Source organism: Talpa occidentalis, unplaced genomic scaffold (assembly GCF_014898055.3).
Source record: "Talpa occidentalis isolate TD23 unplaced genomic scaffold, MPIMG_talOcc4v2.1 talOcc4.15, whole genome shotgun sequence".
NCBI lineage: Eukaryota > Metazoa > Chordata > Mammalia > Eulipotyphla > Talpidae > Talpa > Talpa occidentalis.
In genome coordinates this window covers 88,621,365-88,648,092 of record NW_023601543.1, presented here as the reverse complement: position 1 = coordinate 88,648,092, position 26,728 = coordinate 88,621,365, and the positions used below count along the sequence as shown (strand labels likewise).

Here is a 26,728-nt window from a genome sequence, read left to right as displayed (position 1 = left end):
CACGGGCAGATGGCATTACCGGACAGCAGCTGAGAGGCTGCACGGGCAGATGGCATTACCGGACAGCAGCTGAGAGGCTGCACGGGCAGTGTCCTCAGTGTTCCCAGGTAGCCACAAGAGGTGGCACAGGCAGGTGGCGTGCTCTCCTTCCGTGGGATCATCAGGACCTCGGTTCCTTGAGTTCTGGGGTGATCGTCCCTGCAGTCTCCTCCCTAGGCTGGAGTGGGGAGCCCACCGGGGCTGGGAGGGGTCGCGCCCTCTCAGGGTTACGTCCATCTCAGACACAGAGTTTACAGGTTCTCTAAAGTCTGCTGGAACCACGGGGGGCTCAACCCTCCTCCTCAAGGGACTGTGAGCCTCGTGACTCGAGTCTGGGCCCCCCGGGCATGGAAGGTGCAGGCCCTGGGGCCCCGGGCAGCGCCTCAGCCTGCGCTGGGTGGGCCCCTCAGGGCGAGGCCCCCCGGCGGATGAGCCGGTCGGCTCCTGCGTCAGGCGGACCCGGCTCAGGTGTCCCTGGAGGCTGTGCCCAGACCTGCCGCCCCCCCCCCCCCGTCACCCCACTGCGTCTGTGTCCCCACGCCCCTTCCTTCCGCAGGAGGCCGCCTGAGCCAGGGCCCGCAGGCTGTCCCTGCACAACCTCCGTTCCTCCCTCAGGTGCACGGCGCTGCTCCGATGGGCGCGCAGGTGAGCGCTGCTGGCGGCTTCCGCAGCCAACTCTGCGGCCAGAGCAACGCGGACTGGATGGGGGGGCTGTGCCCCCGGCTCTGGGACCTGCCTCTGCACCTGCTGTCCATCCCGGGTGAGCCTCTGCGGGTGCGTGCGGGGGGGCCCAGCTCTGGGACCTGCCCCGCTGGACAGGCCTGTGCCAGCCTCCTGGTGGCCCTCTGGCTCCAGCTCAGGCTCCCTGCCCCTCGGGGTTCTGGGGACCAGCAGCAGGGGGCTCCCCCAGGCTCAGCTCTCCCCACCCCACCCAGACCCCCAGCATCGGGTTTCCCAGAATGCGCAGTCTGGACAAATCTGCCCGACGGGCCGCCTCCTGGTGGGTCTAGGGGGCCCTTGTCCCCTGCTGGACACCAGCGGGGTCCTCTGGGGCGCCACCTGGGGACCCGCCCGTGGTCCTCCCGTGGCCGAGGCTGCAGCCCACTCTGGCGGATGTCTCCACGAGCTGACCGCCCTCACCCTGCAGCCCTGTGGCCACGCCAAGAGCCTTTCCCAACTGGGGAGACCCCACCTTCCCCCGAAGGGCCGGTGTGGAGCCCCACTTCTGCCCACGAGTCATTCTCCAGCCTCTGAGGCCTCCACCTGAGGGCCAGAGAGGCTGCAAGGGACGCCCACACAGGGGTCCGGCCACATGGGGGACCGGCCATGGGAGATGGGGGTTCTCGGGGGGCCCAAACTCACGTGCTTGGCAAGAGCTGACCCTCCACCATCCCTGAAAGTGCCCTCCGGCCAGGGCACGCGAAGGGCAGTGTCCCCGGGCTGCTGGAACAGAAGCGCCCGCCCAGAGCTCGGACCTCAGGAGCCGGCCCTGGCCCGAGCCCAGGGTCCCCACACCAGGGCTCCCCAGACTCCCCAGGCTCCAGGGGGCCCCTTCCTGCCTCCTCCAGCTCCCGGGGCTCCAGGCGTCTCCGAGTGGGGGCCATGGGTCCCCACGGCTGCTCCTCGGTCCCTTCCGAGGACGCCGTCCCGGGTGCGGGGGTGGCGGCCCGTGCGGGAGCAGGGGGGCTGACGCGGCCGTCTCGGTCCCGCAGGCTCGCACGACACCATGACCTACTGCCTGAGCAAGACGTCGCCCATCTCCTCCCAGGAGCCCCGGCTGCTGCAGCTCCTGGGCCGGCTCCTGCCGTGCGTCACCCGCCCGGTGGTGCTGAAGTGGTCCATCACCCAGGTCTGGCGCAGCCCGCCCCCTCGGGGGGTCCTGACCCCCGGCGGCGGAGGGTGGGGCGCAGGCAAGACATCCCCTCTGCTGGCTGGGCGGAGAGCCCCCTCCGTTCTGCTCGCTCGGGCCTGACAGTCCTGGGGTGCAGGGCAGCCCGGGACCCCAACCCTGAGGATGGCTCCTCTCTGCGGTAGAGGTGGCCCAGGCCCCACCCCGGTTTCCGGAGCTGGGGAGGTTCCGGGGCTGTGCGGGCTTGAGGAAGCCAGGAGGGCCCTTTCTGCGGCGGGGCTGGGGGTGCTGGGAGGCCCCCAGTGGCCAGGACAAGGGGCGTCTGCTCCTCACTGCTCAGCCCAGCCCTCCCCTCGGGCAGGACTTAGGGGCTGCCTGGCCGGGCAGTGCTTAGGGGGGGATGGGCCTCCCTCAGGCTGCGGTGGGCTGGGGCATCGGCCCCTGCACTGTGCCAGGGGGGCTCCTGGGGTCCGGGACAGCAGGGTGCCTCCCCTCCCACGTGTGGGGGCCGTGGAGTCCCCCACCCCCCTGCTTTCCCCACTTTCAGTTGCCTGGGGTGGGGGTGGAGCCCCTCACGGGCCTGCGGCACAGCCACCCCTGGAATGTGGATCCGCCACATTCCCCGGCAGGATCCCGCTGGCACAGGAACTTGGGCAACGAGCTCCCCACTGGGGCCCCCAGACAAGGGGGTGGGGGTGCAGGAGTCCTGTCCCCAGAGGCGGGGAGGGGGTGGCCCAGGAGCCAGGGCTGTGCCTGGGGGCCCGCTGGGGTGCCCTGGATTCTGCCCAGGGTTGCTGAGACCTCAGGGGCATTTTTTCCTGGGGTGCCTTATTTTGGGGAGAGTGGGCTGCCGTCCCCACCAGGAGCCCAGCGCGGAGCTGTACTGCGGGGTGGGGGGTGGGGCGGGCTCGCAGCCCAGCAGGGCACAGCGGGCAGTGGCACCCGAGGGCCACTGAGCTGTGCAGGGCCACAGCTCAGAGACCAGCAGGACGCGCTGCGGGGGACGCCCACCCGCAGGCCCTGCAGACGCCGGGGTCCCCACGGTGACCGCGCCCCGCCCGCAGGTGCTGGACGTCACAGAGCAGCTGGACGTGGGGGTGCGGTACCTGGACCTGCGGGTCGCCCACATGCTGCAGGGCTCCGCGAAGAACCTGCACTTCGTGCACATGGTGTACACCACGGCGCTGGTGGAGGTGGGCGGGGCGGGGTTTGCTCAGATGTGGGGGGACCGGGTAAGGGGAGAAAGAGGTGCCCCGCTGGGTGCGGGGGGTGGGGGGGCAGGACGGCCGCCCTCCAGGCAGCAGGGCCCTGAGGGCTCGGCCTGCACAGGGGGAGGCGCCCCTCGGACTGCCTGCTGTCAGCCAGCCCCGTGCAGGGTGTGGCTGGGAGATGGGTGAGCTGGGCCCACCTGTGCCCCCTCTGGTCCGGCGGACGCCCCCCAGCACCCCCTGCCGCCCTGCAGGACACGCTGACGGAGATCTCGGAGTGGCTGGAGAAGCACCCGCGGGAGGTGGTCATCCTGGCCTGCAGGAACTTTGAGGGGATGACGGAGGAGCTGCATGAGTACCTGGTGTCCTGCATCAAGAACATCTTTGGGGACCTGCTGTGTCCCCGAGGGGTGAGGCGGGCGCCCTCGGCCTCTCCAGGACGGGTGGGGGCAGATTCCTTCTGCTGGGGCGGGGAGGCAGCCGGGTGATGTCCCAGGGAGATGGGAGCAGCTGCCAGTGGTGGAGGACGGAGGGGGAGGTGCATGGAAGGGGGGGAGGGATGGGGCAGGGAGAGGAGGGTGGGGGGGGAGCAGGCAAGGAAGGAGTGGGGTGGGGGAGGAGGGTGCATGGAGGAGGGGAGCAGGACAGGGGGAGGAGGGCGCATGGAGGAGGGGGAGCAGGGCAGGGAGGAAGGGAGCAGGCAGGGGAGGAGGGCGCATGGAGGAGGGAGGAGGGTGCATGAGGAGGGGAGCGGGCAGGGAGGAGGGAGGAGGGTGCATGGAGGAGGAGGAGCAGGCATGGAGGAGGGGGAGCAGCAGGCCGGGGGGAGGGGTGCATGGAGGAGGAGGAGAGGAGGGTGCATGGAGGAGGGTGAGTGGGCAGGGGAGGAGGGTGCATGGAGGAGGGGAGCAGGCAGGAGGAGGAGGTGCATGGAGGAGGGAGGAGGGTGCATGGAGGAGGGGGAGTGGGCAGGGGGAGGAGGGGCATGGAGGAGGGGGAGCAGGCAGGAGGAGGAGAGGTGCATGAGGAGGGAGGAGGGTGCATGGAGGAGGGAGGGAGGGTGCATGGAGGAGGGTGCTTGGGCAGGGGGAGGAGGGTGCATGGAGGAGGGGGAGCAGGCAGGAGGAGGAGGGTGCATGGAGGAGGGAGGAGGGTGCATGGAGGAGGGGGGGAGCAGGCAGGGGGAGGAGTGGTGCAGGAGGAGGGGGAGCAGGCAGGAGGCGAGGGGTGCATGGAGAGGGGGAGTGGGCAGGGGGAGCAGGCAGGGAGGAGGGGGAGCAGGCAGGAGGAGGAGGTGCATGGAGGAGGGGGGTCGGGTCGGGTGGGGGAGCGAGACTCTGCTGCCTGCTGAGTGCTCAGAAGCGCGGACGTCACAGCAGCCTCTTCACCCTGGACCCACATCCCAGTCCCGGTGTCCATCCGGGTCCCGGTGTGCGGGGCAGCAGCGCACCCAGGCCTCCCCCAGAACCCCAGGGTCCTCCTCCGGGGCGGGTGGACCCGGCCCCTCCCGTGTCCTGGTTATGGGGCACCCCAAGGGGCAGGGGGTGTGGGTTGTCACCCGACCTCTTAAAAAGCTTGGGACAAAACCCACGCGCAGGACGCGGGGACTGGCCAGTGACAGGGCAGTTTTCAAGGGGACCGGGGCGGGGGGGCCCCCACAGAGCAAGAGAATTGCCCAGAACCCGGGGGACACCCTCAGCTGGGAACCCCAGGGCCGCTGAGGACAAGCCCCGGCCCCCAGGCCACGGCGCGGGGATGGAGGGGGGTCCCCCTGACCGCAGGGGGCGCGCTGCTTTCAGGACACCCCGTTCCGCCCGCAGCCTCCCAGGTGGCCCCGCTGTGCCCCCTTCTTAGGGACCCCGCCCCGTGGGCCCGGGCCCCACCCAACGCCTCCCCATCCCTGCACCTCCGCGCCCCGGGGCCGGGGTCTGGGGGTGCAGCCCGCGCTCTGGGCTCAGCGCGCCCCGCCGCGGACACCCCACCCGTAACCCGCCCCCCTCTCCCCGAACCCCAGGCGGTGCCGACGCTGCGCCAGCTGTGGGCGCGGGGCCAGCGGGTGGTCGTGTCCTACGAGGACGCGGGCGCCGTGCGCCGGCACGCGGAGCTGTGGCCCGGGGTGCCCTACTGGTGGGGCGACCAGGTGAAGGCGGCGGAGCTGGTGCGCTACCTGGAGCGCATGAAGAGCTGCGGCCGCCCGGGTAGGCGGGGGGCGCGGCCCGGGGCGGGGGGGCGCGCGCGCCTTCACAGCCGCCCGCGCGAGGGGCGCAGGGGCGCGGAGGGACCCCGCTTCTCGTGCCCCGGGCGCCCCCGGCGGCGGCCCGGCCCTGGAGGCGCCGGCGCGTCGGGAGGGGCTTCCCGGGCGCCAGCACCGACGGGCGCGGGGTTGGGGTGCAGGATGGGGGTGCGCGGTGGGGATGGGGGTGACGTACCCGTCGCTGGGCCGCGGGACCAGGCGACGCGGGTGCGCTCGGGGGGCCCCGCGCGCCCCGGCTCCCCGCCTCTCCACGCCGCGTCGGGGGCGGAGAGGCGCGGGCGCGCTGGAGCCGCCGGGGTCCCTGCGCGCAGGCGCCGCGGACGGGGGCGTCTGGGGACGTTCCGGCCCCTGCCCTGGCGCCAGAGTCCCGCGTTGGGGGGCCCGAGCCAGCCCCCGTCTCCGCGGGGCGCCGGGGCCGGGCGGCGAGCCCCCTCCGCGCCGGCTGAGCGCGCGTGTCCCCCAGGGGGGCTGTTCGTGGCCGGCATCAACCTGACCGAGACCCTGGAGTTCGTGCTGGCGCACCCGGGCCTGTCCCTGGAGAGGCTGACGCTGCCCAACCTGCCCTACCTGAGCGCCTGGGTGCGCGCGCAGAGCCCGGGGCCCGGCGCGCCCTGCACCAACATCATCGCGGGCGACTTCGTGGGCGCCGGCACCTTCGTGGGCGACATCATCGGGCTCAACGCCAAGCTGCTGCAGGACTAGCCCCCCGCGCGGCGCCCCCCGCCTCCCCCCCTGCGCCTGCGCCCCCCGCCAAGGCCACCACGGGGTGGCCACCTCGCGGAGGGGGCGCTGATCCTGGAGGCCCCCAGGGCCCCTGCGGGGACACCGCGAGGGCTGAGGAGGCCTCGGCGAGGCCGATGAACAGGCGCCCGGAGCTGGGGGTCCTCGGAGACGCCCCCTGGACACGGCAGGTGTCCGCGTGGCTGCGCCCTGGCCTGGGGCAGCTCCCTCTGCCCAGCTTCTGATGGGGCCCCGCGGGGCGCCTCGCAAGGGGGCGGCGAGGCCGGGGCTCCCCCTCCCCGCGGGCGCGGCACCGGCTGCCAGCCTGTGTGCGGCACAGGAGTGACGTGTGAGGGCGTATGCGCGTGTCAGGCAGGTGTGAGCACGTGAGGACAGTCGTGTGCGAGGACAGGGGTCACCTTGGAGGGCTCACGAGTGTGAAAGGGCACAGGGGAGCGTGCCAGGGCACAGGTGTGAGCATGTCAGGCAGGCGAGAGCACGTGAGGACACAGGTGTGAGGACAGGAGTCCCTCGTGAGGGTGCACGCGAGCGTGTAAGGACACAGGCGTGCATGTAAGGCAGGGATGACCACGTAAGACACGTGTGAGGGCGTTGAGGACATCGGTGTCAGCTTTGCGAGGGCTCAGGTGTGTGTGCGGCCAGGTGTAGGCGTGCAGGGCAGCTACGGCCCGTGAGGCGCAGGTGCGAGCTGCGGGCCTGGCTCCCGCCCACGCGTGCAGGACCCTCTGGGCTGACCGCACACGCCTCCCATGCCCCACGAACCCGCGCGGCCCCCTGCGTGCACGGCCCAGGGGACCCTGCTCCCGCCGGTCACTCGCCACGCCCTGACCTGTCCGGTGGACCCCGAGCCTGGGCCCTACCCGCAGCCCCTCTCCTGAGCCACGGAAGTGACACGCCCCCCTTTCAACTCCGCAGGGTCCCCGTGCTCCCAGCGGGGTGACCCCTGGTGGACATGAGCCCCTGCTGCTCCAGGCCTGGGGAGTCCCCTCCTTAGGGGGCGTCCCCGCCGGGGGCCTGGTCAGCCCAGTCCAAGGCCACACCCCCAGACGGCACTCGCGTCCTGTGGGGCCCACGAGGGGGCGCAGCCGGGCTGTCCACTCGCCTTGGACCAGGCGCCCGGCGTCTGGAACGTGCCCCTGCCCGCGGAAGGTGCCCGGCCCAGGGATGCAGACACCTCCCCAGAGGAGCCCCTCACCCCACAGCTGGGGGCAGCGCCCGGGAGGGGGGCCGGCGAGTAGCAGGGAGGTGCCCTCGCAGAGTCTGCCCAGCCCCGGGAGGTGCCGCGACGGGTCCCCGCGCCCCTCGGGCGTCTGAGCGGCACCCAAGCCCGAGCACCAGCCGCGCACCAGCACCCGGACACAGCGTCAGCCCCCCGCTTCTGCATCACCTGCACCCCCATTCCTGCTGTCGGCCCAAGGACTGGCCCCCCCGGAGCTGTGGCCCTGTCAGGTCTCGGGGGGCGCTGAGGGGTCCGGGTTCTCCTCTGAGCCTGGAGACTTCAGGTGTGGACGGCGCGGGGTGCTGGGGTGTCTCAGGCGGGGCGGCCTCACCACCCATGCCCCCCTTAATAAACGTGACGTGACCCCAGCCTGCCCGTGGCTCCCTCTCTGCCCTTGCGCGCCTGCCGGGTGTGTGGCTGTGGGGGGCAGCAGCCCCCCTGTTCCCCGGGCCCTTCTCCCCGCCCGAGGCCCCGGCCAGTACGGTGCGCCCCGCAGGCCCCCCAGCCCCCTGGTCTTCCACGCACAGGCCCCGCCGTGGGGTCTGCCGCCTCCACCACGCTGAGCCCCGCTTGGAGGCGGAGGGGGGGGTTGGGGGGGAGTCAGGGGGACGACTCTGGGCCAAGGGCAGGGAGGACAGTCAGGGAAGTGCAGGCCAGGCTGGCCGCCCCGCCCCCCAGCCTCGCGGGGGCACGTCCCTTGGGCACGTCCTGTCCCCCACGCAGGGCTGGGGGGTCAGTGCCTGGCGGCGACCCCCTTCTCTGACGGGGTCACACCCCTTTCTGCTCCACAAGGGGGTGTTCCCTCCTAAAGCGCAAGCTCTGGGGTGACTCAGGCAGGGCCGCCTCCAAGGGCAAGAAGGCGACAGGACACAAGAACCTTCCCTGCGACCAGAGGGACCCCTTTCCGCGCTCCCTGGGGTTCCCTTTGCATCGGGTGGCCGGCGGGGGGTGAACCCTGGGGGCCGTCGCACCCCTGTCCCCCAGGGACGCCCGGGTCTGCGCCCGCCCACAGGGCACCCTGGGCGCCCCTCCCGGCAGAGCTGGCGTGACAGGAGCCGCGGCGGGGTCGGCGGGGACTCGGGGAGCGCAGAGTCCGTTTAATTGTTTGTCTGGCCCTGCCGTGCGCACCCGGGACGCCCCGGCCGGCAGAAGGGCCCAGCGGGGCTGACAGCGCCCCACTCCCCTCCACCGCGGGGCGTCTGGACGCCAGGCCACCCCCGCGCTGGCCACACGGGGCTGCGCCGTGCGCCCTGGGCGCGGCCCCTGCGGCCCCTGTCCCGGCCGGGTCCTGGCGCGCGTGGACGGGGCGGCCGGGCGGCCTCCGACGCCGGGGGACACTGCTGCGGGCGAGGCCCCTCACTCCGGAAAGAGCTTCCGGAACCTGCCGTAGGCGGAGCCGCTGATGACCACGGTGACCTCGGCCGCGCCCGCCTCGGGGAGCACCCGGACCTCCTGCACCGCGGCCTCCTCGTGCAGCCAGCTGTGGACAGAGGGGCGTGGGCGCGCGCTCCCGGCGAGGAGCCCCCCCACGCCGCAAGGAGCCCCGAGCCGCTGGAGGCCCCCACAGGCGGCCTGGGGCAGCAGCCGGGGACCCGCTGCGCCCACTCGCCTGGCCCCTGGCCCGGCCCCGCCCCGGCGCACCTGAGCTGCTGCCCCTCCAGCTGCACGCGCAAGGTGAGCGCCCGCCGGCCGGTGGCCTTCAGGACGGCGTCCTCCAGCCGGGCCTTCAGCTCCGGGAGCCCGTGTCCCTGGAGGGCGGACACGGCCACGGCGTGGGGCTCCCGCGGGGTGTACCTGGGTGGCGTCGAGACCCCATCAGCCGGGGCGGAAGGACCAAGAGCCTCCGATGTCGCCGCGCCCGCAGGCCTGCCCCGGGCCCCCCCGTCTGTCTGAGGGGTGGACGCGCCGGCCCGTGGGCGAGGCTGCAGAGAACTAGGGGGCCAGGGGGGGCCCCGGGGCTGGGGCCGCGCAGGGACAGGGGATGAGACCTGGGGCGGGGCACGCCCAGGCAGCAGGGGGTCTCCCAGGTACAGGAGGACAAGAGACCTGGGGGGTGGCCCAGGCGCCCGCGTGGGAGCCTCCTGTCTCCGGCGTGGGGGTGGGGTGGGGGCGCTCACCCGGGCACCCGGTCGGCCTTGTTGTGCACCTCCAGCAGGGAGGCCAGCAGCGGCGCGGGCAGGCGCAGGTCCCGCAGGGTGGACAGGACAGTGGCCTTCTGCAGCTCACTCTCGGGGTGGCTCACGTCCCGCACGTGCACGATCAGGTCCTGAGAGCAGACGGGCGCACGTCGGGGGACGGCAGCCGGGGCCGAGGGGCGAGCCCCGGCGGGGAGCTGAGCCCCGGCGGCGCCCCTGCTGGGCGCTGGGGCCCGAGGGTGGGGCTCCGAGACCGCACAGCTGCCCACCGTGCACACAGGCCCCTGGGCACTAAGTGTGTGTTTGTGGCACACGCTGCGTCTCTGACGCTGCTCGGAATTCGTGGGCGCCCCACTCACCTGGAGACCCGCCCCCGTCCGCGTGGGAGGACCCGGCACCCCGGCCACGCTCACCGACTGGGCCACGTCCTCCAGGGTGGCCGAGAAGGCCGCGATGAGGCTGTGGGGCAGCTGGGACAGGAACCCCACGGTGTCCACGTACACGACGGTCAGGCCGCAGGGCAGCGCCCCCCGCGTGCGCCGTGACGTCCAGGGTCGCGAACAGCTGGTCGCGGGGCTGCATGTCCGCGTCGCCCGTCAGCGCCTTGACCAGCGTGGTCTTCCCTGAGGGCGGTCACAGGGCCACGCGTGGGACGGCCTGACCGGGGACGACAGGACCCGGTGGTCTGTGGGGCTGTCTGTCGGGTTCCCCGGAACCGCAGGCGCCGGGTGGACACTGGGGCGCGGCTACGGCCGCCCTGGGCCCTGGGCGGCACCCTTGGCGGCCCTGCGGGGTTGGCGGGCCCCCCCCCGGCCGCAACCTGGGCGCGCAGCGGGACTCACCGCAGTTGGTGTAGCCCACGACGGACACCACCGGGAGCTCGCGCCGGGCGCGCTGCCCACCCAGGAGGCGCCGCTTGGCCCTCAGCCTCTCCAGGGCCTTCTCGATCTTCATCTCCCTCTCCCGGAAGAGCCGCCGCTGCATCTGCGTGAAGGACTCCCCTGAAACACAGAGGCGGGGCGTCGGGGGCCCACACGGGGAGACACAGGAGAGCGGGAGAGCCGGGGAGCCGGGACCCTCCCGGTGGGGCCCCCAGACTCCATCCTGTGCTGCCCCGCGGCACCTGCGGAGCGAGAGCCCCAGGGAGGGGCTTTGGAGAGCTCGCCAGACCCCCAGGGGCCCCGGAACCCGGGCTGGGGCTGCGCTTGCAGAAGGGGTGACCGCGAGGGATCTGAAAGGCGCCCATCCCGGGTCGGGGCCCCGCACCCCAGGAGAGCGTCCTCGGAAGGGACAGGCGAGGGGCCTCGGGGACCGGAGGAGAGCGAGGACCAGCCCTGCCCAGGGAGCCTGGAGCCCCAGGAGCGGGAGGAGGCCGGGAGAGGCCCCCCTGGAGCCTGGAGAGGGGCACGGCCAGGGCCCCTGGGGCTCCTGCGCGGGAACGCGGGGCTTCGCAGCTCACCGGAGCCCAAGATGTAGCGCGAGCCGGATCCTCGGCCCGGGGCGCGCGCGGCGTCGCTGTCCAGCCGGGACCTGCGCGGGGAGGGGCGCTCAGCGCGGGGGCGCAGGTGGGGTCTCCGCTAAGGAGGGCGGCCCGGGGCCCTCCCCACCCAGGGGTCCCCCACCCCAGGGCCTCCCCGCGGGGTCAGGCCCCCCGGCGCGCACCTGAGCAGCGGCAGCTCCGCCAGCGCCACCTGCAGCCGCGCCTCCCGCGAGCGCGCGCGGCGGCGGAAGATGTGCAGGACCAGGGCGAAGCGGTCGAGCACGGGCACCGCCCAAGCGGCCTCCAGCTCCCTCTGGGGGACCAGGGGGGCGGTGGGGGGCGTGGGGGGCGCCCCCCCCGCCCCCCCCGCGCGCGCACGGCCCCCCGCGCACCTGCGTGGGCTTGTCCAGCCGCTCCACGTCCAGGAAGACGGCGGTGGCCTCGCGGCACCCCCGGATCCGCTCTAGAGCCGGGGACACGGGCTGTGGCCGCGCGCGCCCCCGGGGCGCGGACGGGGCGCCCGGGCTCGGGGACCCGCGTCCCGGGGGCCGCGAAGGGGCGAGGACACGGGCGGGCACCCACCGGTCAGGCGGCGCAGCGCCCCTCGGCCGAGCACGAGCCTCCCGCCGCGCGTCTCCGCGGGCGCCGCCGTCGCGGCCAGCAGCGTCCAGCCGTCCAGGGCGCGCACCAGCGCCCGCGCCTCGGCCGCGCGCCGCTCAGCTGCGGGGCAGGCGCGTGACGGGCGCGCCGGGGCTCCCGGCACCGACCCCGGCGGGGAGCAGCCCCGGGTCCCGGGCCACCGGGTCCGCGGCTGCCACCGCCCCGCGGCCCCGACGCCCCGCCCGGGACAGCCCCGCCCGCGCCGGCCCGAAGCCCCGCCCCCGAGGCCCCGCCCCCGGAGCCCAAGCCCCGCCCCCGCGCTCTGCCCCCCGAGCCCCGCCCCCGCGCTCTGCCCCAGACCCGCCAGAGGCCCCGCCCCCGAGCGCTAAGCCCCGCCCCCGCGGTCGGCCCCGAGCCCCGCCCCCGAGCCCCGCCCCCGAGCCGGTCACCTGGGCGGGGCGGCCCGCGCGCGGCCTCGGGGTGCACCAGGAACACGCGCTGCGCGCCGGGCGGCAGCACCGGGGCCCCCCGCAGCAGCTCCTCGTCCTCCGCGGCCTCCGCGGCCTCCGCGTCCTCCGCCCCGGCGCCCGCCCGGCCCCGCCGGCCCCGCGCCCCGGGGTCCCGCCCGCCGCCCCCGCCCGCGCCGCGGCCCCCCGGGGCCCCGGGCCGGCGGCTCCGAGCGCGCGGGGCGCGGGCCAGGGCGGCGGGGGCGCGGGCGGGGGCGCGCGGCGGGGCGCGCGGGCGAGCCAGGCCCGGGCCCGGGCGGCGGCGCGCGCGGCCCACATCCCGGTCCCGCCGCCCGTTGCCCGCGCCCGTCACGTGCCCGGCGGGTCGGCGCGCGCCGCGGGGGCGGGCGGGCGGGCGGGGCGGGGCCCCGCGGGCCGGGGCTCCCCAGCGCCCCCTCGCGTCCAGGGCGCCCCGCGTGCCCGGGGCCAGCACCTGCCCGTGTGCTCGGCGGCCGGGCCTGGCGCTGTTCTGGGGCCTCCCCCCCCGACGCTGTTCTGGGGCCTCCCCCCCCGACGCTGTTCTGGGGCCTCCCCCCCCACGGGCGCTGTTCTGGGGCCTCCCCCCCCCCGACGCTGTTCTGGGGCCTCCCCCCCCCCGACGCTGTTCTGGGGCCTCCCCCCCCACGGGCGCTGTTCTGGGGCCTCCCCCCCACGGGCGCTGTCCTGGGGCCTCCCCCCCCCCCGACGCTGTTCCGGGGCCTCCCCCCCCACGGGCGCTGTTCTGGGGCCTCCCCACAACGGGCGCTGTCCTGGAGCCTCCCCCCCCCACGGGCGCTGTTCTGGGGCCTCCCCCCCCCGACGCTGTTCTGGGGCCTCCCCCCCCGACGCTGTTCTGGGGCCTCCCCCCCCACGGGCGCTGTTCTGGGGCCTCCCCCCCCCCACGGGCGCTGTTCTGGGGCCTCCCCCCCCACGGGCGCTGTTCTGGGGCCTCCCTTCCCCCCCCACGGGCGCTGCTCTGGGGCCTCCCCCCCCGACGCTGTTCTGGGGCCTCCCTCCCCCCCACGGGCGCTGTTCTGGGGCCTCCCCCCCCCGACGCTGTTCTGGGGCCTCCCCCCCCGACGCTGTTCTGGGGCCTCCCCCCCCACGGGCGCTGTTCTGGGGCCTCCCTTCCCCCCCCACGGGCGCTGTTCTGGGGCCTCCCCCCCCCCACGGGCGCTGTTCTGGGGTCTCCCCCCCCACGGGCGCTGTTCTGGGGGCCTTGGCAGGTGCACCCGAGGCTCCTGCCCGCCCCACCGTCCTCAGGTGTGGCCAGCGGTCAGGTGAGGCGCAGCCGCGGGGCGCCCTCCTCGGAAGGGCCGAGGTGCCCACAGGCCGCCATGGCCGCGGGGCCGCATCGCAGGGGCGCAGCGGAACGCGGGGCGCCCCGGACCCGCCGCGGGGGTGGAGCCCAGAGCCTTGGTTCCGGCCCAGGCGCGGGGACGCTCGGGCACCGGCCCTCTCGTCGGGGCGGGCCGGGTCGGGGGCGCGCAGGGGCGGCTGAGGCCCGACCCCGCAGCAGACGCGCCTTCTCCGAGGGCGGCGGGACGCGGCCCCGACCGGGCGGGACGCCCCGACACCCCGGACACCCCGGTCCTGCGGGCGGGACGCGGGCGGGTGACGCCCGCCGGAGGGACGCGCCAGGCCGGTCCACCCCGCGGCGCCTGCGCCCCCCGGCCCGGCCGGGCAGCAGAGGCCCTGGGGCGGGGCCGGCGGCTCCCGGGGCGCGCCCTGCTCCCGCGTGGCCGGTGCTCGGGCCGCCGCCCGCCCCGGCCCCGCCCGCCCCGCCCCGCCCCGGCCCCGCCCCGGCCCCGCCGGCTGAGGCCGTGCGCGCAGCCGAGGTCGGACTTGCGCCCCGGCAGCCAGGCGTGGGCCCGTGCGCGGCCCCCCGCGCAGCGCGGCCTCGCTCGCCCTTCGCCGGCGCGTGGCCGAGAGGCCGCAGGGCCGCCGCGTGGCCCCCGGCGGACACTGGGCGCGCAGGAGGCCCGAGAGGACCTGGAACCCGCAGCCTCTTTATTGCAACATACAAACAAACGCGCCCCTGGAACGTCCTCCCGCCGCCGCGGGAAGGGCCGGCGCCCCGCGCGCAGCGCCCCGGCCGGGAGCTCCGGCTCCCGCGAGTCCGGCGCTGGCCCGGCGGGGCGGGGCCGCCAGCGCCGCGAGGTCCGGCTCCAGGCCGCTGGCCGCGCGCCCCCCGGACGCGGAATAAACAGGCCGAGGGCGCGGGCCCCCCGCGTGGCCGCCGCGCCCGCGCGTCCTCTCCCTGGCGCCGCGCGCCGCTCAGGGCGGCAGGTCCTCGTCCGCGCTGTCGTACTCGAACAGGTCCACGTCGCCCAGGGCGCCGGGCAGCTCCAAGAAGGGCCTCTGGGCCAGCGGGGACCGCAGCCCGCTCAGCGTGTCCACCGGGCTCGGCTCCGCCTCGTACCTGCAGGGCGCGCCGTGAGGACAAGGCCGGCCCCGGGAGGGGGTGGGGGTCCCGCCAGGTGCTCCCCCGCCCCCGCCGGCGGGTGAGGGGCCCGGGGCGCTCGCCAACAGCCCCCGGAGCCCACCCACGGCGCGCGGGGTGCCCCCCGCTGTTGCCCGGCCCTGCGGCCGCGCCCACCGCACACGGGGACCCTGCGCTCCGGCCAAGCCCCAGCGGAGCTGCTGCCCGCCCGCCTCCTCCGCAAGGCCAGACCCCGGGTCGTGGGGCGCCCGCCCCGCCCCGCCCCGCACGCACCCGTCGTCCCACGGCTCCCCGGCCGCCTCCTCGGCCACCAGGATGTCGTACTCCTCCGCGGCGTAGCGCTCCCAGTCCGAGAGCTCGGGGCCGTCGCCGTCGCCCTCCTGCAGGGACGCCCCGCCACGTCACGGCCCAGCGCGCGCGCGGACCACACGGCCCAGCAGGCGCGCGCACGGCCCACGGCAGACAGCACAGCAGGCGCGCACACGGCCCACGGCCCAGGCTCGCGCGCACACGGCTCAGAGCAGACGGCACACGGCCCAGGCTCGCAGGGACACGGCCCAGGCTCGCGCGCACACGGCTCAGAGCAGACGCGCAGACGGCCCAGGCTCGCGCGCACACGGCTCAGAGCAGACGCGCAGACGGCCCAGGCTCGCGCGCACACGGCCCAGCTCGCGCGCACACGGCACATGACAGACGGCACAGCAGCCGCGCACACGGCACAGAGCAGGCGCGCAGACGGCACATGACAGACGGCACAGCAGCTGCGCACACGGCCACGGCCCAGGCTCGCGCGCACACGGCCCACGGCCCAGCAGACGCGCTGCCGCCCCCGCGCCCGCCCGCGCGGCCTCACCCTGAGCAGGGAGGCCTGCTCCCTCTGCTCGTGGTCCAGGTACTTCTCGATGTTGAAGAAGGTGTCGAAGAACACGTGCGCCAGCCGGCAGCGCTTCAGGTCGCGCAGCGTGATCTTCCCTGCGGGGGCTGCGGTCAGGCCTGCGCGGCCCGCGGGCTCCAGCTCGGCGCGGGCGGGACCCAGCCGGGGGCCCGGGGCGCGGCCCAGGCGCAGGGCCCGTCGCACTCGAGCGGGCTCGGTGCTGGGGGAACCGCGGCGCGGGGGACGCGGCTGGGGAGCCCCGCCCCGGCCCCCCCCCCCTACCTTCGCTCTCGGGCTTGACCAGGTCCAGCATCTGGCACAGGCAGTCCCCGAAGGGCAGGGCCTCGATGGCCATGCTGTCCAGCCGGCGGCACTGCTCCTCGTAGAAGTACTGCAGCTCGAACATGGACAGCGCCCCGTCCCCGTCCAGGTCCATGCAGCGGAACCAGTACTCGATGCTGCGGGCGGGCCGGCGTGAGGCCCCCCTGGCGCCCCCGACCCCCATCGAGCCCCGCCTGAGCCCCGCGCAAACCCGGAGCCGGACCCTGCGGGCCCCAGGCTGAGACGCGCACCCCCGCCAGAGCCCCGCGCCCCCCGCCAGCGCCCCGCGCCCCCCGCCAGCGCCCGCCCAGGAAGGCCTCCTCCCCGCGGACCCTCGCCCGGGCCGGACCCCGCGGAGACCCCGGGCGGGCGGGCAGGGGGGGCGCCCGACGCCCACCTGGTGGGGGTCTTCTTGTCCTCCTCGGAGATGAGGAACCACACGAAGTCGGCGTAGCTCAGCCTCCCCTCCTTCTGCACCTTCCGGCCCCTGCGCGCAGACCCGCGCCTCAGCGGGGGGCCCGTGCCCCCACCCCACCAGGCGCCCCCACCGCGCCCCGGCCAGGAGAGCGCGCCCCCCGCCTGCCCACGGCGAGGCCCGGGGCGCGTACCGCGTCACGGCGCCGGAGAACACCCTCTCGATCATCCTGGAGGAGATGGCTGCGGAGGAAGCGGGGTCAGCGGGCGGCCTGTCCGGGGCGCCGGCCTGGGGGTGCCCGGCACGCAGCACCCCCACCTGGCCCGGCCAGCACCGCGCACCCCAAAGTGAGCGCCACAATGTCCGGCCTGTGGGGCGGCTGCTCCTCCCGACCTCCCTCCTGGGGTGTGGACGCTCCTCCCCGGTGCCCCCACCTCTGTCCCGGGAGGGCACCTGTCCAGCCCCCACCTCTGTCCCCCCTCAGCGGGCGTCAGGAGGGCACCTGTCCAGGGGCGCCACAGGCTGAGCCGCGTCTCCGGAAAGACAGGGCTAGTCCTGACCGCAGCGGCCTGTCTGGGAGCAGGGTCCCCCCAGCGAGTGGGTCAGGGCTCTGCACCCCAGTCCTTGCAAGGACAGGAGAGGACACGAGTCCCTACCCCGATAACGCCGACAAGCCCGGCGGGGCAGCGTGGCATGCTCAGCAGGGGGGCTGCGCCCGGCCTGGCGTGAGGGGCCCTCGGGGTGGACTGGGGAGACCCCTCAGCTGCCAGCTGGAGACCACGGGACACACGGCGCATCCGCCCCATGGGCCATGCAGACGGTGGACACCACATAGCCCGGGACGTGGGGTGGGGTGTGCGGCCACGGGTCCCGTCCCCACTCGGGGGGCACGGGCTGTGTCCACATGGCTGGGGCGCCTGCCCGGAGAAGGGGGAGCCGCAGGGAAGGGGAGCTGGCTCTGGAAGGCCGAGCAGTCGAGGGTGGCGAGGAAATGGACGGCCTGGCCACACGGCTCCCGGCCCCCTCTCCACGGGCCCCGCCCCGTGCCTTTCCCGCCCGCGAGGGGCCCCATCTCTGTGGGCCCCGCCCCGCACCGTGGTCGCCGTGGCGCGCCAGGTCCTGCGCGTCAATGAACAGGTCGTGGTCAGTGTCCAGCTCCCAGAACTTGCAGTAGATGACGTAGAAGTGCTCGTAGGAGAAGAACTCGGTCAGCTGGTTGATGTCCGGCTCCTCCTCCAGCAGCGCCACGTTCTGCGCACACGGGAGGGGCTGACACACCGGCCGGGGACGGGCCGCGGTCCCCAGGGTCAGAGCAGGGCCGGCCCTGCCTTCGGGGTGGACAGCGGGAAGGGGCGCTGGGGCGAGGGGGTGGACAGCGCGAAGGGGCGCTGGGGCGAGGGGGTGGACAGCGGGAAGGGGTGGACAGCGGGAAGGGGCGCTGGGGCGAGGGGGTGGACAGCGGGAAGGGGCGCTGGGGCGAGGGGTGGACAGTGGGAAGGGGTGGACAGCGGGAAGGGGCGCTGGGGCGAGGGGGTGGACAGCGGGAAGGGGTGGACAGCGGGAAGGGGCGCGGGGGGGGCGAGGGGGTGGACAGCGGGAAGGGGTGGACAGCGGGAAGGGGCGCTGGGGCGAGGGGGTGGACAGCGGGAAGGGGTGGACAGCAGGGAGGGGCGCTGGGGCGAGGGGTGGACAGCGGGAAGGGGCGCTGGGGCGAGGGGGGGACAGTGGGAAGGGGCGCTGGGGCAAGGGGGTGGACAGGGGAAGGGGTGGACAGCGGGAAGGGGCGCTGGGGCGAGGGGGTGGACAGCGGGAAGGGGTGGACAGCGGGAAGGGGCGCTGGGGCGAGGGGGTGGACAGCGGGAAGGGGTGGACAGCAGGAAGGGGCGCTGGGGCGAGGGGGTGGACAGCGGGAAGGGCGCTGGGGCGAGGGGGTGGACAGTGGGAAGGGCGCTGGGGCAAGGGGGTGGACAGCGGGAAGGGGTGGACAGCGGGAAGGGGCGCTGGGGCGAGGGGTGGACAGCGGGAAGGGTGGACAGCGGAAGGGGCGCTGGGGCGAGGGGGTGGACAGCGGGAAGGGGTGGACAGCGGGAAGGGGCGCTGGGGCGAGGGGTGGACAGCGGGAAGGGGTGGACAGCGGAAGGGGCGCTGGGGCGAGGGGGTGGACAGCGGGAAGGGGCGCTGGGCGAGGGGGGGACAGTGGGAAGGGGCGCTGGGGCGAGGGGGTGGACAGCGGGAAGGGGTGGACAGCGGGAAGGGGCGCTGGGGCGAGGGGTGGACAGCGGGAAGGGGCGCTGGGGCGAGGGGGTGGACAGCGGGAAGGGGTGGACAGCGGGAAGGGGCGCTGGGGCGAGGGGGTGGACAGCGGGAAGGGGTGCTGGGGCGAGGGGGTGGACAGCGGGAAGGGGCGCTGGGGCGAGGGGGTGGACAGCGGGAAGGGGCGCTGGGGCGAGGGGTGGACAGTGGGAAGGGGCGCTGGGGCGAGGGGGTGGACAGCGGGAAGGGGTGGACAGCGGGAAGGGGCGCTGGGGCGAGGGGTGGACAGTGGGAAGGGGCGCTGGGGCGAGGGGGTGGACAGCGGGAAGGGGTGGACAGCGGGAAGGGGCGCTGGGGCGAGGGGGTGGACAGCGGGAAGGGGCTGGGGCGAGGGGTGGACAGCGGGAAGGGGTGGACAGCGGGAAGGGGCGCTGGGGCGAGGGGGTGGACAGCGGGAAGGGTGTGCTGGGCGAGGGGGTGGACAGCGGGAAGGGGCGCTGGGGCGAGGGGGTGGACAGCGGGAAGGGGCGCTGGGGCGAGGGGGTGGACAGTGGGAAGGGGCGCTGGGGCGAGGGGGTGGACAGCGGGAAGGGGTGGACAGCGGGAAGGGGCGCTGGGGCGAGGGGGTGGACAGCGGGAAGGGGTGGACAGCGGGAAGGGGCGCTGGGGCGAGGGGGTGGACAGCGGGAAGGGGTGGACAGCGGGAAGGGGCGCTGGGGCGAGGGGGTGGACAGCGGGAAGGGGCGCTGGGGCGAGGGGTGGACAGCGGGAAGGGGTGGACAGCGGGAAGGGGCGCTGGGGCGAGGGGGTGGACAGCGGGAAGGGGTGGACAGCGGGAAGTGGCGCTGGGGCGAGGGGGTGGACAGCGGGAAGGGGTGGACAGCGGGAAGGGGCGCTGGGGCGAGGGGGTGGACAGCGGGAAGGGGCGCTGGGGTGAGGGGGTGGACAGCGGGAAGGGGCGCTGGGGTGGACAGCAGGAAGGGGTGCTGGGGCGAGGGGGAGGAGGTGCTGGACGCAGGGGTGTGGCTGCGCCGCCTGCCCACCTGCAGGAAGGTGCTCCTGCGCAGCTCCGTGCAGGTGATCCGCCCCGACCACGACCTGTTGACCGTGTAGAAGATCCTCTGGATGACCTGCGGGAGGGGGTCGCTCAGTGTGGGCGGCCACCTGGGGGCTGGGGGAGGAGGGCACCCCATGGCCCCCCCAGCGCATGGAGAACCCGCGGCGCCAGCAGCGGCCGGCAGAGGGCGCCCCGCACACGCATCAGACCCGGCTCCCAGGAGCTGCACGCGCCGGGGATGCAGGGGGCTCTACGGATCGACGGTGACCCCGCACCCCAGGTCGGCTCCTGGGGGCACCTGAGACATCCCACCTGGGCCAGGGCGGGCAGGACACGGGCCCAAGGCTGGAGTGCGCCCCTCAGGCTTCCAGCAAGGGTCGGCGGGCAGGAGGTGGGTGGTCACCCCGGCTGGGGAGCCAGGACAGCGTGGGCCTGCTGCTCTCGGGGTGCCCCCGCCGCCCTGCCCACGCCCGGCCCTGCCAGGAGGACTAGCCGGTGCCCTCCCGCCCCTGAGGTGCAGCCAGACATGGGCGCCCGCCCCAGGAGCTCCTGGCCCCCCACCCGGCGGGGCCCCTGTGCGCCCCTAACCCTAACCCTGTGCCCCGGACACTGGTGGACCGAGGACACGAGTGCTGCGGACCTGTGCCCGGGGTACGCGGCCCCCGAGTGCTCACCGTGGTGATGTAGCGCGAGTGGAACTCGGACGCCTCCTTCAGGAAGGACAGGCCGGGGTGCGTGTTGACCACGTCCTAGGCGAGACACAGGCGCTGAGGCCCTCGGTCCTGAGTCCTGGGCCACCGCCGCCTCCAGCACAGGCCTCGGGCGCCCGCGCCCCCCACGCACCTGCCCGGCCCCGGGCTCTGCCCCGCACCTGCCCGGCCGCCCCAGCACAGCGTGGAGGGCGCTGGGCGCTGCCCCAGAGGGGCCGTGAGGACAGGAGCGCCTGGCCTGAGCCAGACACCTGCTTCCAAGGCAAGTGGACCCCGGGCCCTCAGAGCCGGCCTCGCAGCCCCTGGGCCTCCCTAACGTCTCCTGGCCGGGAGGAGGCCACGCCCGACGAGACGGGTGCGCCGGCCGGCCGGCCTGAGGCCACCAGCCGGGCCCACCGCGCAGCCTGGGAGCAGAGGCCCTGGGAGGGGGCGCTCCCCCCCACGTGGGTGCAGGCGAGGAACGTGCCCTGAGAACGGATGCGTGTGGTGTAGACGCTGGAACATACCTTTCAAAAGTGAGTTTTTGCGGTGTAGACAGCACCTGTCTGTAGGAAGGGGTGAGATGTGCGGTGTAGACGCGGGGCGCTGTAGGAGGGGTGCGTGAGTGCCGTGTGGGGGCGGCGGGCGGGGGGGTCCTGGGGGGGGCGGGCCACACACCTGCAGGAACGGCACGAAGTCCTCCTGCACCAGGTAGTTGCAGCCGGGGCTCATGAGCAGGTGCACGAACCTGGCGGCGTCGTCGTGGCAGGTGTGCAGGACCCTGCGGGAGGCGCGGTCAGGCGGAGGGGGGCGCGCCCCGCCCCCGCCCGCGCCCGCGCCCCGGGCACTCACTTCCTCCACATGGCCACGAACTTGTGCACCGACACGCAGCCCGTGCGCTCGCCGCCCGCCGCGCAGAACAGCGGCCCCTTCCAGTAGAGGGGGCAGCCGCAGGCCTGGGGGACGCGGGGGTCAGCGCCTGCGCCCCAAGGCGCGCCCTGGCCCCGCCCCCCGCGCCCGCCCCGCCCCCACCGCACCTTGGCCACGAGGCCATGTCCTCCATGGCGGCGCGCTCCTGCGGGAACTGCGCGAAGGCCCGCTCGACCCTGGCGATGGCGGCGTCCACGCTGGCCGCGTCCTTCGGCCGCCCCGCGGGAAGTAGAAGGCGGGGATGCTCTGGCTGCCGGCGGGCGGCAGCGGCTCCTGCTGGCGGGTCTGCACCTGCCGGGACGGGGCGCCGTGAGACCCGAGGCGCAAGGACCCCGCGCGCCCGGCTGGAGACGCAGTGGACAGGCCCCCGGGGCCCAGCGCGGAGAGCTCCACGCGCGGGAGGAGGGTCCGTGCGCGGAGGAGGGTCCACGCGCGGGAGGAGGGATCTATGTGCAGAGGACTGTCCGTGCGCGGAGGAGGAGTCTATGAGCAGAGGAGGGCTCCACGCGCGGGAGGAGGGTCCGTGCGCGGAGGAGGGTCCATGCAAGGAGGAGGGTCCGTGCGCGGAGGAGGAGTCTATGTGCAGAGGAGGGCTCCACGCGCGCGGGAGGAGGTGCCCGGCACCCAGAAGGGCCCCAGCACCCAGGCGCACACACTGCAGAGCGCCCTGCACACCTGCGTGCCTCCTGCCTCCCGAGCCCCGGCCGGAATTTGGGGGACCCCGCCGGGGCTCTGTGCACCCAGGTGCCCGGGTCTGAGGGGGCGGAGAGCAGCCAGAGGCTGGACTGGAGACTCGCGCGATCCTGGCTCAGAGCGCGCCCAGCTCCCTCCCCACCCCAGGGTGCCTGCGCTCCCCGCCAGGGAAGGGGCGCGCTGCGTGAAGAAGTCGGGACCCGAAAAGGGAACCAACTGCGGGGGTGGGGCTGGTCGCCCGAGGGCACCCCGTGCCCCGCGCACCCCTCCACAGACCGGGCCCACCTCCGGGGCGCAGGCCACAGCCTGAGCGCTCCCCGCAGGAGTCAGGTGTCACCCACAGAGCCGGACACCGGGCTCCGGGGCGGGGCCTGCTGGGCGCTGGGGCCGCCCCAACCACGCCCGGCCCCCGCGCACGTGAGGGGGCGCAGCGCGGCTGCAGGCGGGACCCGCACACCCGCCGCCCTCCCCCACGCCGGACTCCCCCAGGTCCTGCACCCCCAGCGTCCCTCACCCCTCCCCCCCTTCACTCTGGAGGATGCGGGCTCAGCCGCGACCGCCCCAGCCGCACGCAAGCACCCCGACTTTGCAGCAGCAGGAACACGCTTCTCCCCCCTGGGCCCCTCGACGCCCCCCCCCCCGCAGAAGGCGCGCCCCGCCAACCCCAGCCGGGGGGCGCCTGGGGTCAGCCCTTCCCTTCCCCGGGCTGGGGTCCCACCCCGCCACCCCGGTGGACACAGACTCCGGGAGTCGCCGAGGCGGGGAGGGAGGGGCGCAGGCGGGCTCCCCTGGACTCGCCCCGCCGCCGAAGGGACCCCAGGAGCGTCCCGAGTGGCCTCCAGACCCCGGAGGGGGTGGGTCGCAGGTATGGCCTGATGGGCGCAGACCCTGCTCCCCGCCAGGCGGGGCCCTCGGACTCCCTGCACAGGAGACCCCCGCACCCCTGAACAGACAGACCGCGGGGGGGGGGGGGGGGTGGTGGGGTGCCCAGCCCCGCCCCCACAGCCCTGCGCTCAGAGCCCCCACCCCGTCCTTCCCGCAGCGCCCCAGGATCCCGAGCCCTGCACCCAGGCTTGCCCCGTGCCCCCTGCTGCTGCACCCCGGGACCTCTGTGCAGCGTCCGGGTCCCGAGGCCCTCGGGCTCTGCACGCCCGACACCTGCGGCACCCGCGCCCCGAGTGCCCGGGTCCTGCCCCGACCTCTGCCCCAGCGCCCCAAGCACCCGCGGGAGTCCCAGGAAGCCGCGTGACTTAAATTACGGGGTGCTCTCCATCCCCCATGCGCCCCACGCGTGGGCACCAACTTGGGCTTTGGCTCTGGAGCAATTTGAGGGTCGGGGAGGCCTGAAAGGCGCCGCCTCGCAGCTGCTGCGCTGGGACCGGGAGCCTCTCCGCAGAGCCCCCTGCCAATGCCCTGCTGGGCGGGGGGGGGGGGGGAACCCCACTGGGGGGCTGTGCGCCCCGACGCCCTCCCTCCGCGGGGGCAGCAGGAGCGCCGCCCGCCCGCCTGAGAAGATCCCCCGGCAAAAGGGCGCAGGGGGGCGCAGGGGACGCGGGGGGAGCTGCAGCCCGCGCGAGGCCGCCAGCCCGCTGGGGGGGACACTCTGGCCTAACCCGGGCCGGGGACTCGCGGCGCGCAGGGAGAGAGGCCGGGCGCCCCTGAGCGCGGCGGGACACCCGGCGCCCCCGCCCGGCCGACCTGCTGGAAGGCCTTGAGCCGCTTCTTGAAGCGCGAGGGCAGCACGAAGTCGCAGCCGCGGGCCAGCGAGGCCAGCTCCTGCCGCAGGTCGGGGTCCTGGCGCAGCGACAGCTCCCGCAGCCGCATGCCGTCGGCGCGCGCGGGCCGCCGGGGCCCGGGGCGGGCCGGGGCCTGGCCGGGGCCGGCGGGCTCGGGGCGGCAGCCGCGGCCGGCGGGACGGTCCGGGCGGCCGGGCTCAGCGCGCTCCATGCGTCGCCGGCGGGCGCTCTGGGCCGGCCGGGGGCCAGCGCATTCCGCAGGCGGGGGCGGCGGGGGGGCGGCAGCTGGCGCGAGCGGCCGGGCAGCTGCCGTCTGTCCGCGCGGGCAGGCGCGCGAGGGCGCGGCCGGCGGCTCTGGGCGGCTCGGGCGGGAGCTGCCCGGCCGGACGGCGCGGGCGGGCGGGCGGGCGGGCGGGGTCGGGGCGCGCGGGACAGTGCGGAGACGACGGTGTCCCCGCGCCCGGTCGGCGCCCCGGGCAGCTGTGGCCTCGGAAACCTGGAGCCCGAGGGCGCCGGGCAGGCAACACCCGGTCCACCAAGGGCGCCTTAAGGTCTGGGAGAAAGGGGGCGCGGGAAGCGCTGCGGCTACTCAGGAGAGGGCTCAGGTGCCCCAAACAGCCCTCCCGCAGCCTGCGCCCCCAGGGAGAAACCAGCACCCCGGCAGGCGCTGCAGCACAACCCCCAAAGGCCCCGCCAGGGAACCCCAGTGGTTCCAGAGCAAGGCAGATGCACCGGCCAGGAAGAACCCGCAGCCCCCGGGAGGTGAAGGGGCTCAGAGAAGGCGCCCCGAGGGCGTGGGCAGAGAGATGCGGCATGGGGGTTCCTGGAGAGTCTCCCCAGCTCACCCTCCCTCCAAGGGGACAGTCTGAGGCAGGCCCCTGGGCTTGAAAGGGGGGCCTGGAAGAGGGGGGGTCCTCTGTTCCCCTCCCATCCCGCGGCTCCAGGCGTCCTGCACCCTCCGCCGCCTGGACCACCAGGGCGAGAACTCAGGTGGGTGCTGGGGAAGGGGCCACCTCGGGGCGGGAACCAGGCACCTGGTGGTCAGCGCCAGCCCCTGCGGACCCTGCTGAGCCCCCCCCCCCCACCGCAGGAGGCTCCTCCAGGCCGGCGGCGCCCCCAGGTCAGCAGGGACCAGGCCCCGCACAGGCTTCTCTGCAGGCTCTAGGGGAAACCGCGGCAGCAAGAGCCCCTGCAAGTGCCGCCAGAGGGACAGGCTCCCGGACCTCAGAAACCAGAGGCTGCCGGCCGCTCACCAGCAGGGACCCCGCCCACCACGGGGTGCAGGTCAGGGTGTGCCGTGGCTGGGAGGGGTGGGCAGACCCCTGGGGCCGTCTTTCCAGAACACCCGATGGGGACAAGGCCGTCCCCCACCAGGACACGGCACGGGGCTGCCCAGGTGCGCACAGGCCAGGGAGGGCCGCGGGCAGGTGAGGCCTGCGGGCAGGTGAGGCCCGCAGCCCTCCCAGGACAGCGGCCCAGGCCCTCTCACGCGGGGCCGCAGGGGCTGCTTGGACCATTGGCTGCACTTTGGGGGTGAGTGACCCCAACCAAAAAGCTGGACTTCACCACGTCGACCTCCCCCCCCCCCCAGCCCCCGGCCCTCCCGGGACAGCAGGGACCCAGAGGGCAGATGCTGGCACGCCGCGGGCAGAGGCAGGGACAAGCAGCTGCACCGGGAGAGCCAACAGCCGGCCCAGGTGGACAGACACCAGACACCGGGGGGGGGGGGGGGGGGGGGCGGCGGCGATGCAGACACTGGGGGCAGGTAACGGGTCAGCCGCCAGACCAGGGAGGCTGGCCCGGGTGCACGGGGTACGCCCAGGGGTCAGGCCAGCCTGCTCAGTGCCCAGGGAAGCGCCAGGGTCCGCAGGTGGAGGGCCGGAGACAATCACGCACGGCAGGGGAGCAGCCTGGGGCCTGTGTGCAGGGTCGGGCCGAGTGCCCGCGTCCTCCCCAAAGACCAGTTCCAGATCCACCTCCTTAGGGCCCCTGCACTCGCCCTCATGGGGCCTGCCCCGCCCCCCATGGAACCAGGCCCCTGTCCGTGGCTCTCTCCCCAGCCCAGGCAGGTCCAGATGGCTCCGCGGCGCTGAGCCGGGATGCAACCAGGTAAGAACCCAGTCAGGGTATCAGGAGGTCGGGCCACCCTGGAAGCGGCCTCTGGGCCCTGGCCCTCCCACGTGCCAATGTCTGGGTTCGAGGGCTGGGGACTCGGGGGAGCTTGTGAGGCCCCAGTTTCCAGCTGGGGGAGGCGATGGGGTCAGCGCAGTGCTCAGGGGTGTGGCCTGTGGCCCTGCTGGTGGGACAGGCCTCTGGACACATCTGCGGGGTCTCCGCCGTGGCCTCTGGACCGTGTCCCTCTACTTCCCAAAGTCCTTGCAGAGACTTTCGGGTGAGCCTCCCGACCTGGACAGGGACCCCCGTTTGCACACATGGCGCCGGCGGGACAGAGGGCGTGTCCTTCCAAGGAGAGCAGGCACCTGCTAACCTGCGCCCTCCAGCGCTCCTACGCTGTGGACAGAGCAAGCACGAGGCCAGGGGGCGAGGGTCAAGTCCCGGCTCCCTCTCCGAGCCGGGGAACCACAGGTCCCCGCGGAAACGCAAAGCAGACCCCGAATTCGGCCCCACCCGCCCGGGACAGGGGCGCGCACACCCTGGCACGGCGCCGGGGCGCGCGGGCGACACTTACGGCTCTGCTCGCGGCCGATCTCCGCGCCCCCCGCGCGTGCGGCCCGGTCCTGGGGCTGGCGGGGGCGCCCAGGGGCAGCGCGCCGGGGGCGTCGGGCGCGCGGGCGGGCGGGGCGGGCGCGGGCCCCGCGTCCCCCGCGCCCCGCTCGGGCCGCGCGGGCGCCTGGATGCGCCGCAGGCAGTCGTGCAGCGTCCGCTGCGTGCTCGCCTCGCTCAGCCAGCGCAGGAACAGCTCGTCCACCTTCATCTTCAGCACCGGCTGCAGCACCTTGCCGGGCGGCATGGCGGGGCGCCCCGTCCGCGGCGGGGGCTCCCCGGTTCCTGCGCCCCTGTCCTCAGCCGGGGCTCCTTGGGCACGGGCGCCCCTGTCCTCAGCGGGGGGCTCCTGGGGCACGGGCGCCCCTGTCCTCAGCGGGGGGCTCCTGGGGCACGGGCGCCCCTGTCCTCAGCGGGGGTCCCCCGGGGTTCGTGCGCCCCTGTCCTCAGCGGGGGGCTCCTTGGGCACGGGCGCCCCTGTCCTCAGCGGGGGTCCCCGGGGCTCGTGCGCCCTGTCCTCAGCGAGAGACTCCCCGGGCTCGGGCACCCCTGTCCGCAGAGGAGGCTCCCGGCAGTGCGCCCC

At 75.5% G+C, this 26,728-nt stretch overlaps 3 protein-coding genes across 3 annotated transcripts; 1 reads left to right on the top strand and 2 right to left on the bottom strand.

Annotated features, from left to right (window-relative positions):
- The first annotated feature begins 672 nt into the window (after nt 1-672).
- Nucleotides 673-6,052, top strand: PLCXD1 (phosphatidylinositol specific phospholipase C X domain containing 1). Its single transcript, XM_037511723.1, has 6 exons — nt 673-799; nt 1,752-1,888; nt 2,953-3,081; nt 3,351-3,506; nt 5,111-5,294; nt 5,814-6,052. Exons 1-6 carry the CDS (start codon nt 673-675, stop codon nt 6,050-6,052), a joined length of 972 nt encoding a protein of 323 aa, XP_037367620.1.
- Nucleotides 6,053-8,598: 2,546 nt separating this feature from the next.
- GTPBP6 (GTP binding protein 6 (putative)) lies at nt 8,599-13,349 on the bottom strand. The gene is given in 11 exon segments (XM_037511722.1): nt 8,599-8,790; nt 8,952-9,104; nt 9,428-9,576; nt 9,859-9,975; nt 9,977-10,068; nt 10,288-10,446; nt 10,905-10,975; nt 11,108-11,238; nt 11,318-11,388; nt 11,508-11,645; nt 13,340-13,349. Coding segments are annotated over 11 exon segments (1,215 nt in total). The 3' UTR covers nt 8,599-8,666.
- A 921-nt stretch (nt 13,350-14,270) lies between these two features.
- Nucleotides 14,271-26,728, bottom strand: PPP2R3B (protein phosphatase 2 regulatory subunit B''beta). The gene is given in 15 exon segments (XM_037513144.2): nt 14,271-14,432; nt 14,727-14,833; nt 15,307-15,425; nt 15,610-15,785; nt 16,046-16,135; nt 16,257-16,305; nt 17,158-17,314; nt 19,360-19,446; nt 20,048-20,122; nt 20,741-20,843; nt 20,915-21,018; nt 21,100-21,116; nt 21,119-21,214; nt 21,217-21,283; nt 26,111-26,728. Coding segments are annotated over 15 exon segments (1,674 nt in total). The 5' UTR covers nt 26,393-26,728; the 3' UTR covers nt 14,271-14,287.

Excerpts from the sequence above, each read along its gene's own strand:
- PLCXD1 (XM_037511723.1), top strand. The coding sequence starts at position 673 with ATGGGCGCGCAGGTGAGCGCTGCTGGCGGCTTCCGCAGCCAACTCTGC. Across the intron at positions 800-1,751 it reads GCACCTGCTGTCCATCCCGG|GCTCGCACGACACCATGACC; the intron begins GTGAGCCTCTGC and ends TCGGTCCCGCAG. Across the intron at positions 1,889-2,952 it reads TGAAGTGGTCCATCACCCAG|GTGCTGGACGTCACAGAGCA; the intron begins GTCTGGCGCAGC and ends CCCCGCCCGCAG.